The following is a 20,124-nucleotide window of genomic DNA, read 5'->3' as shown; positions in this document are numbered from 1 at the left end:
GGTCAACAAATTGTGGAAAATGCAACTAATATCACTGAACAATTTGTGTAGAAAATCAGATTCTGTATTAAAAAAAATTGTCAATGGGACCTGAAATTTGTGTGAAAGCTTCCACTGAAAAGAATATGTTATTTTGTTACATAAGGAGAAATTAATTAGAATACAGACTTAACACATTAGCTGTCCATCTGATCTCTTTTTGCTCCAGTACTTTCTCTAAAGCACTAAGAGCCAGCTCACCTTTAGGCCCTTGTATTATGCTGTCTCCTTTGCCTGGGCCACCTTACCACCTTGAACACACTCAGGATATCAGTCCTAAAGCTATTATCAAAGCTTGGGATCATAAATAGATATTCCACCAAAGCGGAATTAGAAATGTCCAACAAGCTTATGAAAAGGTGCTCATCATCCTTAGTCAGTGTCCTTGGTGGGTGCGGTTCAATTTGTTCTGAGTCATAGCAGCCCTATGCACAACAGGAGCGAACACTGCCCGGTCCTGCATCAGCCTCATGGCTATGTTTGGGTCCACTGTCACAGCTTCACTGACCCTCCACTGCACCAAGCTTAGTTCCCTTTGCCGAGGACTGGTCTCTCCTGATGACATGTTCAAAGTATGTGAAATGAAGCCTCGCCACCTTCATTTCTTTTTCTTTTTCTTTTTCATCATTTTATTAGGGACTCATACAACTCTTATCACATTCCATACCTACATCATTTGTGTAAAGCACATTTGTACATTCATTGCCCTCAGCATTCTCAAAACATTTCCTCTCCACTTAAGCCCCTGTCATCAGCTCCTCATTTTTCCCCTCCTTCCCCGCTCCCCCTCTCTCATGAGCCCTTGATAATTTATAAATTATTATTTTGTCATATCTTGCCCTGTCCGACATCTCCCTTCACCCACTTTTCTGTTGTTCGTCCCCCAGGGAGGAGGTCACCTATAGGTCCTTGTAATCGGTTCCCTCTTTCCAAGCCAGCTTCATTTCTAAGGAGCATTCCAGGTGTATTTCTTCCAAGACATATTTATTTGTTGTTACGGCAGTCCACAGTACTTTCAATATTCTTCACCAAGACACAATTCAAACGCATCAATTCTACAGTCTGCTTTATTCCTTGCCCCATTTTCACATGCATGGGAGGTAATTGAAAACACCGCGGCTTGGATCAGGTGCAGCCTAGTCCTCAAAGGAACATCCTTGTTCTTCAACACTTTAAAGAGGTCTTGTGCAGGAGCTGTCCCTCGATGCAATATGTTGTTTTATTACTTGACTGCTGTTTCCCTGAGCGTTGATTTTGGAATCCATGCAAAACGAAATCCTGGATAACTTCAAATTTTTCTCTGTGATATTGTCTATTGGTCCAGTTGTCAGGATTTGTTGTTGCTGTTGTGTTTTTTTTACATTAGGTTGCAATCCATACTGAAGGATACAGTCTGATTTTCATTAACAAGCACTTCAAGTGTTCCTTGCTGTAAATAATCAAAGTTGTGTCATGTGCATATCATCCTATTCTTGTTCCCAGTAAAGTCCTATAGTTGCATATATCCTGTTCTCCAAAAAGCGCAGATTCCTGGATTATTTACATATAGCTTGAAGAAGTATGGTGAGAGGATACCACGCCTCTAACACACACCTGCCCTGAGTTTGAACCATGCAGTATTCCATTATTCAGTTCCAACAATCGCCTCTGGGTCTGTATACAGTTTCCACATGAGCATAATGCAGTGCGCTGAATTCCTGATTGCCATTGTGCTATCCGTAGTTTGTGATGATCCACACAGTCAAAGGCCTTTGGATAGTCAGTTAGACCCAAGTAAACATCTTGGCTTTCTCTGCTTTCAGTCAAGATATATCTGACGTCAGCAATGAAACCCTTGTGCTGAATCCTCTCCTGAATCTGGTTTGAATGTCTAGCAGCTTTCTGTCAATGTGCTACTACTATCATTTTTGAATTATCATCTGCAAAATTTTACTTGCAAATGATATAAATGATATTGCTCAATAACATCCACATTCTGTTGGGTCACCTTTCTTTGGAATGGGAACAAATATGTATCTCTTCCAGATGGTTGGGCAGGTAGCTATCTTCCAGATTTCCTGGTATAGTCTAGTGAGTGCATCCATTTGCTGAAAGATATCGATTGTATACCATCAGTTCCGGGAGCCTTGTTCTTCACTAGCGATTTCACTGCAGCTTAGACTTACTCCTTTAATACTTTGATTCTTGATCTTCAGCTACCTCCTGAAATGGGTGAAAGTCAGCCAGTTCATTTTGGGACAGTGACTGTGCATTCCTTCCATTTTCTTTGGATGCTTCCTGCATCATTCAATATTTGGACCATGGGATCTTTCAATATTATAAATCTAGGTTGGAATTTTTCCTTCAATTCTTTCATCTTGAGATATGCTGTTCTTCCATTTTTGGTTTTCTAACTCTAGGTCTTTGCACATTTCATTATAACACTCTACTTTGTCTTCTCAAGCCACATTTTGAAATTTTCTCATCAACTCTTTTACGTCATTATTTCTTCCATTTGCTTTAGCTATACTCTACATTCAAGAGCAAGTTGCAGAGTTTCTTCTGATATCTACTTTGGCCTTTTCTTTCTTTACTTCCTTTTCTTTCTTTCTTTTTAAAAAAAATCATTTTATTGGGAGCTCTTACAACTCATAATAATCCATAATCCATTGTATCATGCACATATGTACATATGTTGCCATCATCATTTTTTTCTTTTTTAAAAATTTTATTGGGGGCTCGTACAACTCTTATCACACTCCATACATACATACATTGTGTCAAGCACATTTGCACATTTGTTGCCATCATCATTTTTAAAACATTTTCTTTCTACTTCCCTTCTTTACTGTCTTTTCTATGACCACTTGCTTTCTTCATGTATTATGTTCTTGATATCATCCCACAACTCATCTGGACTTTGGTCCTTAGTATCCAATGAGTCAATCTGTTCTTAAGATACTCTTTAAATTCTGATAAGATATAATCAGCGCTGTATTTTTTCTCTTGTGGACTTGCTTTCAGTTTCTTCAGCTTCAACCTGAACTTGCATGTGAACCATTGATGGTCTATTCTACAATCAGCTCCATCGTTAATTTTACTGGTATAGTCACTTTGATTCTGTGTATTCCATCTGGCTAAATTCATGCATGTAGTTACCATTTCTGTTGTCAAAAAAGGGTATTTGCAGAATTCTATCATACCATCTCCAGTGCCATTTATATCACCAAGATCATATTTCCAACTACCAATCCTTCTTCATTTCCAACTTTTGCATTCCAATTGCCAATAATTATCAATGCCTCTGATGTCATGTTTGATCAATTTCCGACTGAAGAAGTTGGTAATTTTTTTCAGTTTCTTCATCACTAGCTTTAGTGCTCAGTGTGTAGATTTGAGTAACAGCTGAAGTAACTGATGTTCTCTGTAGGCATATAGATATTATCCCATCACAGATAGCTTGGTTCTTCAAGATACGTCTTGAAAATGTTCTTTTGATGATGAGTGTGATGCCCTTCCTCTTCAATTTGTTATTTCTGGAATGGTAGACCATATGTAGCCAGATTCAAAATGGCCAGTGACAGGCCAGTGGTAGGCTACCTCAGCTCACTAATGCCTAGGAAGGAAAATCTTTATGTACTCCATTTCATATTTTATGATTTCCAATTTTACCAAATTCGTACTTCATAGATTTCGCATTCTGATTAGTAATGGACATTTTCAGCTGTTTCTTCTCATTTTGAGTCATGCTCAGTCGGCAAATGAAGATCCCCAACGCTTTCCTCCATAGATGTCGTTATGATCCACTCGACTTTGAGGAGGCAATACGTCATCTGAGTGCCTTCTAAGTTGAGGGGCTCAACTTCTGTGCTGTATCTGACCGTGTCTCACTGCTCATCTCTTAGACATAGCCAGCCTATTTTTACTTTGCAGGGTTTTTGTTTGTTTTTAGTCTAGAAGCTCTATTGAAACCTGTCCACGATGGGTGGCCCTATTGGTATTTGAACTATTGATTGCGTAACTTCCAGCATCACAGCAACATGAAAGCCACAACACTCAGACAAACTGACAGATAACTGACAGTGTTGTATTTCCTTCTGGGCATACAGTTATTATCACATCATAGGCATCATTGTACTTCAAGACAGATCTTGACATGTTCTCTTTGAGGATGATCCACCATTGTGTGACAAACAGAGTAGTGGGTCATTAGAAAGATGCAAATAAAAACGACAACTCAATGCCACTTCACTCACAATAGAATGGCTATGATTAAATAAATCCACAACAACAACAAAAATCAGAAAATACCATGCTGAAAAAGATGTGGGGAAATTGGGACCCTCATCCACTGCTGGTGGGCTGGTTTTGCCCCTGTGGAAAACAGTTTGGCAGCTCCTCAAAAATTTAAACATAATTGCTCACTTCAGCAGCACATATACTAAAAATTTTAAACATAAAATTCACATATAACCCATTAATTCCCCCCAAAAGAACTGAAAGCGGGAACACAAACAGATACGTGTACACAATGTCCATTGTAGCACTACTTATAATAGCCAAAAGGTGGAAATAGCCTAAAAGTCCATCCAAATATGAGTGGATAAACAAATTGCGAGAATCCATATAATGGAATATTGCTCTGCCATAAGAAAAATTAAGTCCATATACATGCTACAACATGGATGAATCTTGAAAAAAAATCCTAGCCACAAATACTTTAGGATCCTATTTATAGGAAATGTGCAAATGTAAGGTTTATTAGTATTTATCAGAGTTGGAAAGGAGGAAATGCTGAAGGGGTATTCAGCTTCTGTTAAGGGTGATGAAAAAACTGGACATGGATAATGAGGTGATTATACAGTCTGATGAAAACAGTCAATGTCACTGAGTTATACATGTAGAAAATATTGAATTGGCAAATGTTTGCTATATAGAAGGAACCCTAGTGGTGCAGCAGTTAAGCACTTGACTGTTAACTGAAAGGTAGACACCAACTGTCTCATGAAAGGAAGATGTCGCAGTCTGCTTCCCTAACAGTTCACCATCTTGGAAATTCTACGGAGCAATTCTGTTCTGTCCTACAGGGTCGCTCTGAGTCAGAATCAACATGACCTGGGTTTGGTTTGGTTCAATTACATGACCCCATATAATTCTCACAAGTATTATTATTATTTCTGCTTTTTTACTACAAAGACATAAACGGTAATGCTGGGGTTTGAACTCAGGTCAGCCTGGCTGCAAGAGTGGCAGACAGCGGGCGGTTGAAGGAAGACTTAAAGAACAGGCAGGAACTGATGGGACATCAGGCGCTGACTCACCTACGACCTTTGTTCCCCAGAAACTGAGACTCTTCTCTCCCAGCCCAGGTAAGAGCGAGCCAGTGAACGGATGACACAGGTCAGAGAGGGCACTGCTGCGCACAGTCATCTGACAAATGTTCAAAAGGGCGAGAGAGCAGAGGAGGCTGCAGAGGGCACATTGCTTTCTGAGCCTCGGTTTTCCCCTGCTGAAGTGGGTGATGTCACAAACCATCCAGATGGTAAGGACCCACAGCGACCCTGCGCACAACAGAACGAAGCACTGCCCGGTCCCGTGCCATCCTCACAATCACAATTGTCCCTGTGCTTGCGTCCATTGTTGCAGCCACTCAGTCAATCCCTCTCCCTGAGGACCTTCCTCTTTGTCATGCCCCTCCACTTTGCCAAGCATGATGTCTTTCTCCAGGGACTGGTCTCTCCTGACAACATATCCAAAGTATGTAAGACGATAATATTGAATGTACCATGGACTGCTACAAGGACAAACAAATTTGTTCTGGAAGAAGTAGAGTCAAAATGCTCCTTTGAGGCAAATGAGGCAACTTTCATAAATAGCCCTGTGGAATTAACCTTGTTCCAATAACGAGATCTTTGTCCTTGGTTCCCAAGGAATAATTCATAAAACCTTGGATTTTCCCCAGAAGAAAGGTCTGGCAATCCACTTCTGAAAACCCTGTGGAGCACAGTTCTCAAGCAAGGGTCGCTGTCATGACTCAGGGTCAATAGCTACAGGCCTGATAGCAGAAACTCCATTCAAACAGAAACATCCAAAGGCGTTTTAGGGACAGACGGTTCTGATTCTTTGTTTTGGCTTTATTGGCACGTAGGGTTCCCCACTGGCAGTATCAGGCCTGTATCCTACTTAGTGGTCCCAAGGGAAATCACAAGTAGAGTTTATTTTCCAGGAAAAAATAAAATCCTAGGATTGAGGCTCACTTGGGTCATCAGTTCTTTCCTACAATGGCCACTGTAGCTGGGGACATGGTGTAGATTCTAGTCTAATCATATGTCTACTGCTGGAAAGAGGCAGGAGGCAGCTTTGCACAACTTGCTAAGAAACAATGCACTGTAATCAAATGTACAGGGACTGCTTTCTGAGCAAGCACAATTATGGGTGTCCAATAAAAAGATGGCAAAAATAAACAAGCAAATAAAATGGAGTAAAACCCTGGACTTTCACCAATGAGTCGAGTGTCTCTGGTGAAGACACCAGACCACACCTCAGGGTTCATGAGCATGTTGGCTGGGGGCCCACTATGTGAGCAATAGATCAGGCTTCTGATATTGACTAACCTCAGGGACAGGGGCTGGAGTTTACATTATGAAATGAGACCTCCAATAAAAGCGATGGACCCTGATGCTCCATTGGCTTCCTGGTTAGTGATAGACATCAGGAGCAGGACCCTTTGGGGACCATTTGCCATAATGAGCACAGCATGTTCCATGAGTCCTGTGAGTCTTTCCAGTGAATCATCAAACCCAAGGGAGAAGTAGGAGTCAGCAGATCAGACAGGAGAGGGAACCCTGTGACCCCTGAGCTCACAGCTCAGGGGTGACTGAGAAAACACCAAGCTTGCAGCCAGCATAAGTTCAGGTGTAATGAAGTCTTAGGGACTCCATGCTTGAAATTGGCATCTGAAGTGTTGGGAAGACTTGGCAGTCTAGAGGGTTGTGCCCTATAACTTGTGACGTCTAACGTGTATGTATAGCTGGTGTCCGAGTATAATTAGAACAGAAGGGTGGGTGGGTATAGAATTAGTAATAAATTGATTTGGATTGAACACATTTGGAATCAGAGAAGTGGGAGTTCATTTTTCCCAGTAAAGCTCAAGAAGAAATCAATGCAACTCTTACCAGCCTGAAAACTGCCATCCTTAGTCCGCAGCTCCAAACAGCCTGTATCAGAGAGAAGACCAGACATCAGAATCCTTTTGTTCCCTTGGCTCAGAATACAATAAACAAGCCCTCAAGTGTTCGGCATGCGGTCTGACTCAGGAAAAGGACTTCTAGAGTAAATGCATGAAGGCGCCAGGAGGTACAGGCCTACTTCAAATGTAAGAAATGGTTTTGCTCCTCCATGATGGTATCAATGATAAGTTGATAAGTCGATGATGTGAACAATACATTCCCAAACTTATTTGGCCTATGGATCCCCTTTTCAGGAAAAAAAAAATTACTCAGCCCCACCCTCCCCCCTTGGCAATTAAAAACGTTTGTACTATAGCCCAATCCAGGATAAAGTATAGGTACCTGCTTTTGCAACCTCCCCACCCCTATCATTCTACAGGACCTCTAGTGGTCTAGTGGTTAGGTGTTGAGCTGCTAACTGAAAGGTCAGCAGTTCAAAACCACCAGCTATTTCTTCCATGAGAGCAAGATGAAGTTCTCTACTTCCATAAAGGACTACAGTCTCAGACCCAGAGAAGCAATTCAACCCTTCCTATAGAGTCTCTGTGAGTCAGAAACGGATTCAACGGCAGTGTTTGGATTGTTCCAGTGCCGTCCAGAGGGCAGTATTGGCCACTTTGGAAAACTCTGGTAAGCAAACTACATTCTGAACCATTCCCACAAGTACAACCAGAAATAAGACGCTGAAACGGGACTCAACTCTGAGGGACTCTGAATTGGAGAGCAGAGGAAATAGCAGGACATCTCAAACAAGAACCAACTAACTAACAAGCTGCGTACACTAGAAAAATTGCTTCTTCTACCATCTTTGTCCCTCCCTGAGTCATGCAGGCCACCAGTTGGCCCTAGAAAAACAAGCTGCTTCTCTAATCACCAAAGCCCCTACTTATATGAAGAGATAGAACTTCAAGATTCTGTCCGAAATCAACAAGGCTGACCTCCTGGAAGTGGTGGTGGGTGCCCTTTGGTAGTGTACCATCACTGCCCCCCCAGACTCTGTCCATTGCGAGTCGACTGTGAATTGCTACAGAAGGCCCATGCAGTGGAGCCTGCTCCCGCAGTAACGCTCTGCTGGCCTCGCTACACATCCCATCGCTCAGGCCCTGCAACCACCAGGACTGACCAACTGAGGGATCAGCTCAGGTCCACTTGTTCCCCGCTTCCAAGGTGGAACTGAAGACTGCTGACTGGGGCAGTTGTGTGCTATAAAGCAGGTGTCTTGAGTAGCGACTACACCCACAGTTACCACACTGTAGCAAGGCCTCTGACAGCAAGCAGCAAAGCAGACCTCCTCAGAGATCCATTTGGAGCATGACAGCCTCTCTCCCACTCAGACACTGTCACTCAGAACCCTGCTATGACTTCTTGGGAGCCCTGGTAGCACTGTCCAGTAAGTGTTGGACTTCTAACCACAAACACACCAATCACTCCACAGGGAAAGAGAAGACTGCTGTGCCTGGAAAGAATCAGAGTCTAGGAAACCCTGGGCACGGTTGCAATGAGCTGGAGTCAACCCAGTGGCAGTGGGTTTGGATGTCTTATTTCTTCCCGTGTGTGTGTGTATTACTACAAGAGCCTTGCAGTAGAATTTAATTCTTTTGTTTTTCTTTTCTGTTTCGTTGGTTTATTTTTCTGCCTTTTGTTTGTTTGTGTTGTTGTTGTCATAATAAGACCACCAAAGTAAACCAGAGGCATTCATAAGCCATGGCCAATAGATGAATTCTGGACTGCCACTTAATTATAGCACCAATATAGAAGAACAGTTAGTTCTTATAACATGGTGCAGCTCAATACTCACCTTCATGAAGAGGTCACTAAAGATAAGGGTGCTGCAGCAAAGTATGGTGAAGAAAGCAGATGGTGCCCAGCTATCATTTGGAATAGTGTCTGGGGTCTTAGAGGCTTGTATTCAAACAAGTTGTCATCTAAGCGGGAGTCAACTAAGTCTACATCAAAGAAGTACACTAACCTGTGTAATCCAAAGATGATGATAACAAAATCCAAATAGTATGAACGGAAAAGTATCACAGCTTAAAAATTGAACACCCAATCAGTAGAAGGCTATTGTGGCAGTCACATAATCTCCTGTCAACTTGTGAAGGGGTGGAGTCTAGCCTGTCAATCAGGTCATAGCCAATAATGCCTCTGTGTGAGCATGGCTTTCTCCTGAGGATTCTGGGAACTCCTGTCTTCCTCTCTGGAGGCGGGACACACTCTGCTTTGTCTTCCTGCTGACAAGCCACATGGAGCTATGCTGATGGAGCCAGAGCCCTAGAGCTGGAGTTGCCACGTGGAGACCCCTGCCAGAGCTGAGATGCTTCCACCACCATTGGATCCACAAGACTTTCCACCCACTGGACTGTGGTCTTCCTGAATTCAGCATCATTGCATGTGTTGCGTGAGTCTGAAGAGGAATGTATGACTGATATTGGACATATGGGCTAATATCAGACTTAAGGACTTGATATGGACTGGACTGGGATGTTTTCTCAATCTACAATTGCTCTTTTATATAAAGCTCTTTCTTTCTTTTTTTTTTTTTAAACATTTTATTAGGGGCTCATACAACTGTTATCCCAATCCATACACACATCAATTGTGTAAAGCGCATTTGTACATCGTTTCTCAAAACATTTTCTCTCCATTTAAACCCCCGACATTAGGTCCTCATTTTTCCCCTCCCTCTCCGCTCCCCCCTCCCGCATGAGCCCTTGATAGTTTATAAATGGGTATTTTGTCATATCTTGCCCTGTCCGACGTCTCCCTTCATCCACTTTTCGGTTGTCTGTCCCCCAGGGAGGAGGTCACACACAGTTCCATGTAATCGGTTCCCTCTTTCCTACCCATTCTCCCTTTACCCTCCCTGTTTTGCCACTCACACCACTGGTCCTACAGGGCTCATCCGCCCTGGATTCCCTGGATTTTCAGTTCCTATCTGTACCAGTGTACCTCCTCTGGTCTAGCCAGTCTTGCAAGATAGAATTCGAGTCATGGTAGTGGGAGCGGGGAGGAAGCATTTAGGAACTAGAGGAAAGTTGTATTTCTCATCGTTGTTACATTGCACCCTGACTAGCTCATCTCCTCCCCGAGACCCCTCTGCAAGGGGATCTCCAGTGGCCTACTAATGGGATAAAGCTCTTTCTTATCCACATGCATGTCTATGAATTTGTTTCTCTAGTCAACCCAGACTCACACAGCTATGAAGGACGGTGGGAGCCCAAAGTCCCTCTGCAGACTATCTAGTCAGATTAAGCCTTGTGCAGGTCCCCTCAAGCCATAGGCAAGAGACTCAGATACCTTGACTGTCAGACAGAGATTATTGTAAACTTGATTATGGTGGACTGAACCATGGTATAATATGATCCTTGGTCCGTTGACCTTTCTCTTGACCCAACCTGAATTTGCTCTATTATTTTATTCTTTCTACTTCATTTTGCTTTGTTTTTAATGTTTCTGTTGGGTTTCCCAGTTTGTGAAGCACAGAAAGTGTGGATGTAGAAGGAGTATAGACAATAACTACATGCAATGGTTTAGCTATCCGGGATGTGGGCAGGGTGCACTGTCCAAACCCTGCAGCATTCTCCTTTAGCTTCTTTCTGTGACCTAGAGAAACCTGGATAATGGTGTTCCATTTTGAAACATTCTTTTCTACTCAGAATAGCCAAAACAAAAGTAAAATCAACCATCTGCCACTTGGAACACCTGCTGCTCATAAGGAACAAATTCTGCCTTATTCAGAGTTGGTGCCAGTATCTTTAGGACCTATCAAGGATTTACATCCTATTTTCCTTAGCAATGATGCCCTGTTAATTTATTGGAGAGAGACTTATCTAAGTGGTGTTACCACATTCAGTTTGGTGACAGTGGAGAAATTCTATCGAACTTTCCTTCTTCAGATGACTCTCTTGCTGAAGGAAAGGTGGAAGACGCGTTATGATTTGTCCAAGGATTGATGGAAGTAGAGGAAACTACAGTTAAAAGCAAGTAAGGCAGCCACTGGTCTGAAGACAACGGGTGACAGGCTTCCAGGGAAAAGGCACTTCAATCCCCACTGCCCCTTGCAGTCAGGGGAATGTTGGGGTTCCCACAACCTGTTATGTTTCAACTATCTTTCCTCTTGACGTGACTCCAAAGGCTGGGAGGTGGTAGAAGCCAGTAGGTCCAGGGATCCCTGATCTTACTAGATGGATCTCCTGGCTCTGAGAGAAACTCCATCTCAGTCCCACCTGAATGAGAGTCCTGAGGTTTAGCTGTACAGTTTCTACTTTCTAAACCAAATCCCTTAACCCTTTTCTTTTTTCACCATACCTGGAGTGCTTTCCTTGTTGAATCCCACATAGCTTTACTTTACAGGGTGTTGGGCAAGCTCCTATTGAATGTTTTCCCCTAGTGCCCTAAAAATTTTTGGTCCTGAAAGTTTCCCCCAAATCAGATGGGCTGGGCTGATCCCCCAGTTTCCATGTCTTTGCCATGATGACAAAGAAAGGAAGGAAAGAGTTCAGGAAGCTAGAACTCTTTCACACAAGAAATGAAGCATTGGGTAGTCGTCTTTATCTCCCTCTCCTCTCCTTCTTTACAGCCTTCTTAATATATCCTTGGGGACTCAAGCAGTTTATCTCCTCTATGAGGGATGGGACCCCTGGTCTGGCGGCCCGGATCAAGTCTGTGACAGACATCTAGGAGGAGACTTTAGAGAACTCGACTGTGCCATTCACAGCACGTGGGGAAGCAGGCAAAGACTAAGGGGCCTTTGCTCTTGACAGCCCTTCAGTCCCCTAGTACTCTCATGGCAGGATCTCTCCTTCCAGACCCTGTTGTTAACCTTTTTACTAAATGCCCAGTGGCAGCTCTAGGAATATTTCTATTGGACAAATGCTTCCTGAGCCAGCCGGCATCCTTGCTGCCTCAGCGATGTCCTCTCCCTACCTGTTGTGAATGTTCCACAGGGGGAAATATTCCATGCCAGTATGGCATGACAAATCCAGTAGTCATGTGCCACAGGAGTCTTAAGTATGACCAAACAGGGGATGCCCTCAAGATGCCGGGTCTTACTGTGAGACCTCTCTTTTGTTTCTTTATTTCTTAGATGGGTGCTTCTTCTTCACATTCATCTAGCAACACTCCACTGGGTAGCATCCTGGAAAAGTGGCCCTAGTTTGGCCCCCAGAAATTGAAGAAAATGAATATTTTTCTGCACTCAAGCCTGGCCATAATACCATCTTCAAGACAGAGAAAAATGGTCCCCAAGGGAAGCATGAAATACAATGCTATCTTCCAGTTAGACCAGTTTTGTAAAAAGGAAGGTGAGTTGTGTTAATCTGGGTAGACTAGAGAAACAAATTCACAGACACTCATATGTGTATAGGAAAGAGCTTTATATACAAGAGTAGTTGAATATTGAGAAGACATCCCAGCTCAGTCCAGATCAGGTCCACAAGTCCAATATTAGCCCATATGTCCCATACTAATCTATAAATTCCTCTTCAGACTCATGAAACACATGCAATAATGCTGAATGCAGGAAGATCACAGGCCAGTGGGTGGGAAGCCTTGAGGATCCAGTTGCATAATAAGCATCTCAGAGCTGGCAGGGGTCTCCACGTGGCTCCTCCAGCTCCCAGGGCTCTGGCTGCCTCAGGGTAGCTTCATGTGGCTTCTTGTCAGAAATGTCTCGTAGGGAGTGAGTGTGTGTCCCACCTCAAGTGGGCTGTTTATATCCTTAGTGCCTCCAAATGAGGTTATCAAGCTGCACCTGATTGACAGTCTAAACTTCACCCCGTCACTCTTAATCCTCTCAAATTGACAATAGATTATATAACTACCACACTAGTGGTCTGAAGTTCCCTATGTTCAAGTCTTCTTCACCCTCCAGGACAAACAGACACTATTTAATACCTGTTGGCCCTTCTAGCAGCCTTAAATACTGAAGCATCAGGTTCCACTACCCTGAGTCCCTCCTGCCCACTTTACGCAAGTCCTCGTCCCCTGGTTGGTCAAGCCTGAGAAGGCCTCAGAGATTCCTACTGTCCCTAAGGACATGGGCAGACCACTGAGAGCTCTGCAAAGTTCCTTTTAAGAAACAGGAATAGGAGACTTTGTCATGAGTACAAATGCCACTCTTTGATTTAAAAACACATGGAGACAGACCTTGGGAGATTTTTAAATGACCCTGAGAAATATTTGGTCACTTTCCAGGGGCTAACCCAAACTTTTGACCTTACCTGGAGAGAGATAATGCTTTCACTAGACCAGACTCTGGCCATTTCAGAAAAGTCCACAGTGCTGGAGGCAGCCCAGACCAATGGAAATGAATGGTACATCCTGAATGCTAGTGATGGCATGACCTCTGAGGAAAAGGCTTAGGAAGCCAGGCAGTCCCCTTAGCTGACCCAGATGGGACTCTGACAAGTCTGGAGATGGAATAGAAAGGACTTTCAAGCCTGTGTCCTAGAAGGCCCCCAGAGATCTAGGAGAACACCCCCTAAATTATTCTGTGCTTTCTACTATTAATCTGAGAAAGGAAGAAAACCCCACAGCATTTCTGGATCAATTAAAGGAGGGTATGAAAAAGTACACCTCAGTACCCCCAGCCTCCACTGGGGGTCAAGTATTGTTGAAGCGTGAAGGGCCCAGGATAGTCATCCTTGGCATCTGCATGTTCCAGCACCCTCAAGGAGCCCTGGGTGTCCTAAATGTTGAGGGAAAGGACATGGATTTTCTCTTCAACATAGTCACCACCCTCCCAGACCTTCTCTCCTATCCCAGTCCCTTCTATAAAAATAGCACCTTGGTTTGGGGAGTGTCGGGTAAGCCTGATAAGCCTTTAATTTGATTTTTTTCCCCCTCAGCCTTTGAGATATGACTGGGGAGCTATATTGTTCTCTAATGCCTTTCTGTTTATGTCAAAAAGCTCTATTCCCTTATTGGGAAGGGATCTTGTATCCAAATTTCAGACAACTATTTACATGAATACAAGATCAGATCTTTGTTTACCACTGGTAGAAGTAGAAATAAGTCCCATAGTAGGGGCCATCTAGGGACAGATAGCAAGACCTAACATGCTCAGCCTGTCCTGATAAAGTTAAAGGATCCCAATTTGTTTCTCAGCCAAAAGCAATACCTGCTCCAGCCAGAGACAAAGCAGGGCCTATTGAAATAGTAAAAAATGCAAAAGTCCAAGGTCTTGTAGTGCCCTGCAACAGCCTCCAAACACCCCTATTTTAGGAGTCCAAAAGCCCAGTGGAATTTGGAGAATGGCTCATGACTTGCAGTAAATAAATGAAGCTATTGTTCCCTTATATCCTGTAGTCCTGAACCCATTAACTGGCATTCTGTTAATACCAGAAGAAATGAAGTGGTTTACAGTATTAGATCTAAAGGATGCATTCTTTTGCATCCCTCTACACCCAGACCCTCAATTGTTGTTTGCATTTGAGGATTCTTCTGATTAGTCAGTACAGCTCACATTGACTATAATGCCCCAAGTCTTCTAAGATAGTCCTCGTGTGTTTGGAAAGGCCCTTGTCCTAGATCTAAGTTAATTCAGGCACCTAGAGGTCGTTGCTCTTCATTATGTATATGACATCCCCCTTTGTGCCCAATGTGAGGACACCTGCATAGCTGATACCAAAGCGCTGCTGAATTAGCCACTGACAGGTACAAAATCTCACAAAATAAGGCCTAGCTATGGCAGCTAGTGCAGTACAGGTACCTAGAACTAGTGTTATCTGATGGGGCCTGAGCTATAGGCAAGAAAAGAATTGAGCCGACAGTTGCTTATCCTGTGCTCCATACATTAAAACAAGGTTTGGATTCCTGGATATAGTGAGATTGCCCACCCTTTGTATGATCTCCTTAAAGAAGGTCAAAGGCAACACTGCCTCAACATCAACTGGGATCCTAAGGCAGAACAGGCTTTCCAGCTGTGTTAGTCTGAGTAGACCAGAGAAACAAATTTCATAGGCACTCATATGTTTATAAGAAAGAGCTTTATATGCAAGAGTAATTGAATATTGAGAAAACATCCCAGCTCGGTCCAGATTAAGTCCATAAGTCCAATATTAGCCCATATGTCCGATACCAATCTATAAATTCCTCTTCAGACTCAAGCAACATATGCAATGACATCAAATGTAGGAAGATCACAGGCCAGCCAGTGGGTGGAAAGTCTTGTGGATCCAGTGGCAGTGGAAGCATCTCAGTGCTGGCAGGGGTCTCCATGCGGCTCCTTCAGCTTCAGGGCTGTAGCATAGCTCCGTGTGTCTTGTCCGTAGGCATGTTTGACAGGCTATGATTGACAGGCTAAACTCTACCCTTTCACTCTTAAGTCTCAAATTGACAACAGATTATGTAACTACCACACCAACAGTCTAAGCAAATCCTTATACTGCCCGAAGCTTCCCACTGGACAAAGTTTATCTGTGTATGTGACTGAGAGGACTGGGGTAGCTTTGGGAGTGTTAACCCAAACTAAGAACCCTGCATAGCAACTGTTTGTGTATTTGAGCCAAGATACTGATGTGGTTGCAAAGGGATGGGCTTACTGACCCTCGGGTGGTTGCAGTAGTAGCTTGCTGGTTCCTAAGGTAGCCAAGGGAATCTTAGGAAGAGACTAAATTGTGTATACTTCCCATGACATAACCGGGTTGTTTTTATGCTGTTTTGGTTTGTGATCTAGGTGAAGGTTTGCAAAGCAGGTCATGTTTCTTTCTTTTTTTATTTTTCCATTTTTCTACAAGGGTTTTTAGAATCATATCATTGGGGGAATCATACAATTCTTATCACAATCCATCCATCCATCCATCCATTGTGTCAAGCATGTTTGTACATATGTTGCCATCATCGTTTTCAAAACTCAAGCTTTAGACATAGGTTGGTTGGGCAGTGTGGTGGGGGGGGTGGCGCGTGGCGGGGGATGGCGGTGGGCGGGATTGGACCTGGAGCAGCTCACTGCCATGGAGTTAATTCCAGCTCATAGAGATAAGTGAGCTGACTGCTGACTCATAGTGACCCTATAGGACAAAGTTAAATTGCCCCTGTGAGGTTTCAAAACTCTTAACTCTTTATGGGAGTAGAAAGCCTCATCTTTCTCCAGTGGAGTGGCTAGTGGTTTTAATTTGCTGACCTTGCAGTTAGCAGCCCAATGCATAAACACTATGCCACCAGGGCTCCTTAGAGATAGGTGAAGGTAAGAGACCACATACACAGATTCCAGGTATTAATATCTCATGCTGCACGTACATGCAACTATTTGGAAGGAGAGACAATATCTTACATCCAACGGCTCTCCCATTAAGAGTCATGAAGAGATTGATCAGCTCGTGAAGGCACGAGGAAGCTGAAGGAAGTGACACGGGTTCACTGCCGAGATCACCAGAGAGGGACAGATGCTATTCTCAGGGGACCTGATGAGCTTTACGGTGGCTAGGGCCGCCTCGAGCCTTGGATTTGTCACCTCTGACTTAGAAAACCCTTTTGTGTGGCAAAGCCCTCTTAAGAAGGTAAAACCCTAGTGTTCCCAGAAAGAAAAAGATGAGGTAATTGCAAAATCTTAAAAGTTAAAATCTCCCCCAGAAATTCTCTGTGTTTACCTCCTAATTCTTTTTCATGAGTCATCGTTGGGGGAAATGAAGAGCTACTGCATGAGTAGATGGGTAGTGGTAGTCTGGGAGGAATAAGCAATAGCTCCAATTTTGACCCATGTCGAAAGAACGAAAGGAACTAGACCCAAACCAAGTCATAGTCGATGCCGGATCATAATGAGCCCATAGGACCGGGTAGAGCTGCCCCTCCCATCGTTCTCAGGCAGGTGGTTTCAAACTGCTGATTTTGCAATCACAATGTGAACCACTAAGCCACTGGGGCAGCAGTTCTCAACTTGTGGGCCACGACCCCTTTGAGGATCAAACGACCCTTTCACAGGGGTCACCTAAGATCATCGGAAAACACACACTTCCGATGGTCTTAGGAACCGAGATACTGCTCCTCTATCGTCTCCAGGCGGGTCTGCCCACATGCAGATACGCCCACAGAGGAGTACCTCGCATGAAGACTGTTAGCCATGCTACACCATGCTTCAAGACAAATTTTCATTTATTTGTCATTAGAAATAAATATTTCACAATATATAATTACATATTGTTTGTGATTAATCACCATGCTCTAATTATGTTCAATTTGTAACAATGAAAATACATCCTGCATATCAGATATTTACCTTATGATTCATAACTAGCAAAATGACAGTGATGAAGTAGCAACAAAAATCATTTTATGGTTGGGGGTCACCACAACATGAGGAACTGTATTAAAAGGTTGAGGCATTAGGAAGGTTGAGAGCACTGTACTAGGGCTCCTGTCAAGAACTGAAGCCCCTTCTTAATGAAGCAATACTGCTTATCTCCCCAGTGTCACCGTGAAGATTGGAGACTAGCTTTATGGCAATCTCTCCCTCCTCATCTCCACTGACTGGCTCAATGTCCGAAATTATTTTATTTCAGTTCCACGGGTCATATGCGCACCCATACACAGCCATCCAGGATATGTTTTTGTGTGGATTTGCTCCCCCATCCCTACCCCAATATACTTTTGCCTATAAATGTTTAGATCCTTTTTCAATGACTGATAGTGCTGTCCTTGAATATCTCATCTTCCTTTTATTAATTCTTTCTCAATATTTAAAATTCTCTCATTGAACTCACACAACCAGGCATTTCCGATTTTGGCCTCGAAGGCACAAATCCATATGAGTTTAATCCAGTGTATTACAACTGTTTGGACTGGAATGTGGCAAGAATTACGTTTTTATAGACTAGGTTAGCAGCTGCCTTTGATTCCATCACCAATTTGACAGAGATGATTCCCTTATTTTCAATGTCACTAGAAATGCATTCAGAGCCAAACAAACGTCCTTTCTGTTGACCCAGGCAGGTCATGGGGGCACAGGCTCACTTGAGACCATATCCTGGCCAGACAAGGAGGTGTGTGTGCCACCACCAACACCTCCTGTTGTTGCTGGGTGAACACTCCTCACCAAGGTAAGAATTGTCTAAACGGACCCATCCAAAGTCCTATGCAAGAAATCAAGGAGAATCCTGGTGGGAATGTCTGAAGTCTTGGCTCCCGAGGTTCAGACATTTTCTTGGACCTCTGGTAACTCTATTAGCTGTTTGCCTATTTGTGCTATGTCATTTTTCAATTTTTTTCTTGTGCTTGACATGAACTTGTATGGCACTAAAAGTCCACTCTGGTTTGACCTTTCCTCTTTTTTCAGACACTCGACTAATATTTAGATCAGAGGGGGAAGGAATCTGGAGAACTTTTAAGGCTGTGAGGCTTTACTCTCATTTTCTATTTTTTTTGTTTTTGTTTTTGTTTTTAAAGGAGCATATGCTATGTAACTGCACAGCCATCTCAGCAAATCAAATCATTAATAATGTCCCATTAAACCCCCGTAATGTGGTTTTCTTTTTCTATCATCCTCCCTCCCTCTTTAATTTCCTATCCCTTCCTTTCCTTTGCCCCCACCCACATCCCTGGCCTCCTAGTAGTGTTCAAAGTCTTATCTTTTAGTGTAAAAGCCACTTTACTTTTTATTTGTGTTTCCTTATAATAATAGTGTCATTGAATATTCAACTTTATAAGACTAGCTATCTTTGCTAAGCACAATGTTCTTTAGTTTGGTCCATGTCTTCTGGTGTTTAAAAGAGTAATCATTGTTTGTTTGTTTTATTGTATGCTTAATATTCCGTTGTATGAGCATACCAGTTTATCCATTCCACTATAGTCAGAGTTTTTTATTGCTTCCATATTTTTGCTATTATGAAAATCACTGCAATAAACATAGGTATGCATATGTCTGTCCCTGTAGTATTCTTGCTTTCTTTAGGGTGTACACCCAGTAGAGAGATTGCAGGATCATAAGCTAATTGTGCTTGCATTTGTTTAAAGACATGTCATACTTATTTCCATAGTGATTGAACAATCTTACAAGCCTACCATCAATTTATGAGTTTTCTAATTTCTCAACATCCTCTCCAGCATTTATTATTTTGTTTTTTCTTCTTCTTCAACTTGCTATAAGTGTTGGTGTGAGGTGGTCGCTCATGATTATGGACAGCCTAGATGGTGTCTCTGGTATCTTGTCTATTCTGTCTTTGATTGGGTTATTTGTATTTTTCTTGTTAAAATGTTGTAGTGAGGAGCTGGTCCCAATCCCAACTACATGGACAGCACCCCCTACCCCCCCAAGAATTCCCTTCAGAGGACAGCACTGAAGCCACAGCTCAGGGAGAGGGACGTGTCTGATCAGAGCACACAGAGCAAAGGAAGGGGGCGGGAGAGCGAGCGGAGCCCCGAGGAAGATATTCCTGCTCAGAGCAGTCAGTGCACAAAGAGGACCATAGGACCGGCTTCGCCAGAGCCACAACGTCCCGCACTGACCCATAGCGCTACAGGGGACAACACAGGAGACACAGTGCAGGAATTGTGTTCAATCTGACCCCACCACACTGAGACGGAACACTAATGGTGTGCAACAGAGCAGCAAGGGGAGCAGAGCAATGAAGTCCCCGGGGAACATCAAAAATAGACTGTGAGGCCAGGGTGTGGCATCCCATCAGACTTGACCGGAAAATACTGTTAAAGGTCAACAAACAGGCCTAGAACTATTTATAGGCTTTTCTTTTTGTTGTTTTGTTTTCTTTTGTTGCTTTGTTTTGCTCTATCTTCTTTTTGTGCATATTATTATCTCTGCAGGTCTATCTAGATAAGATAGGCAGGATCAACAATCTGGAGGAGAAAACAAAAGACCAGTGGCTCCAGGGGGAAATGGGAGAGGGGGAGTGGAGGGAAAGGCGGTGGGTGTTAACAAACCAAG

General features: G+C 43.2%; 1 protein-coding gene across 1 annotated transcript in view; it reads right to left on the bottom strand.

The window, feature by feature from the left end:
* Positions 1-20,124, bottom strand: part of MYO7B (myosin VIIB) — a 135,426-nt gene that overhangs the window by 102,249 nt on the left and 13,053 nt on the right. The window contains exon 2 of the mRNA XM_045298324.1: positions 7,194-7,235. Within this exon, the coding sequence (XP_045154259.1) occupies positions 7,194-7,211 (18 nt within the window). The 5' untranslated portion in view covers positions 7,212-7,235. The remainder of the gene's footprint in view (positions 1-7,193; positions 7,236-20,124) is intronic.

The sequence above is a fragment of the Echinops telfairi genome, unplaced genomic scaffold (genome assembly GCF_000313985.2).
Source record: "Echinops telfairi isolate 266 unplaced genomic scaffold, ASM31398v2 ScPeMD7_4;HRSCAF=17, whole genome shotgun sequence".
NCBI lineage: Eukaryota > Metazoa > Chordata > Mammalia > Afrosoricida > Tenrecidae > Echinops > Echinops telfairi.
The sequence above is the reverse complement of the archived record's forward strand: the minus strand, read 5'-3'. Positions and strand labels throughout refer to the sequence as shown.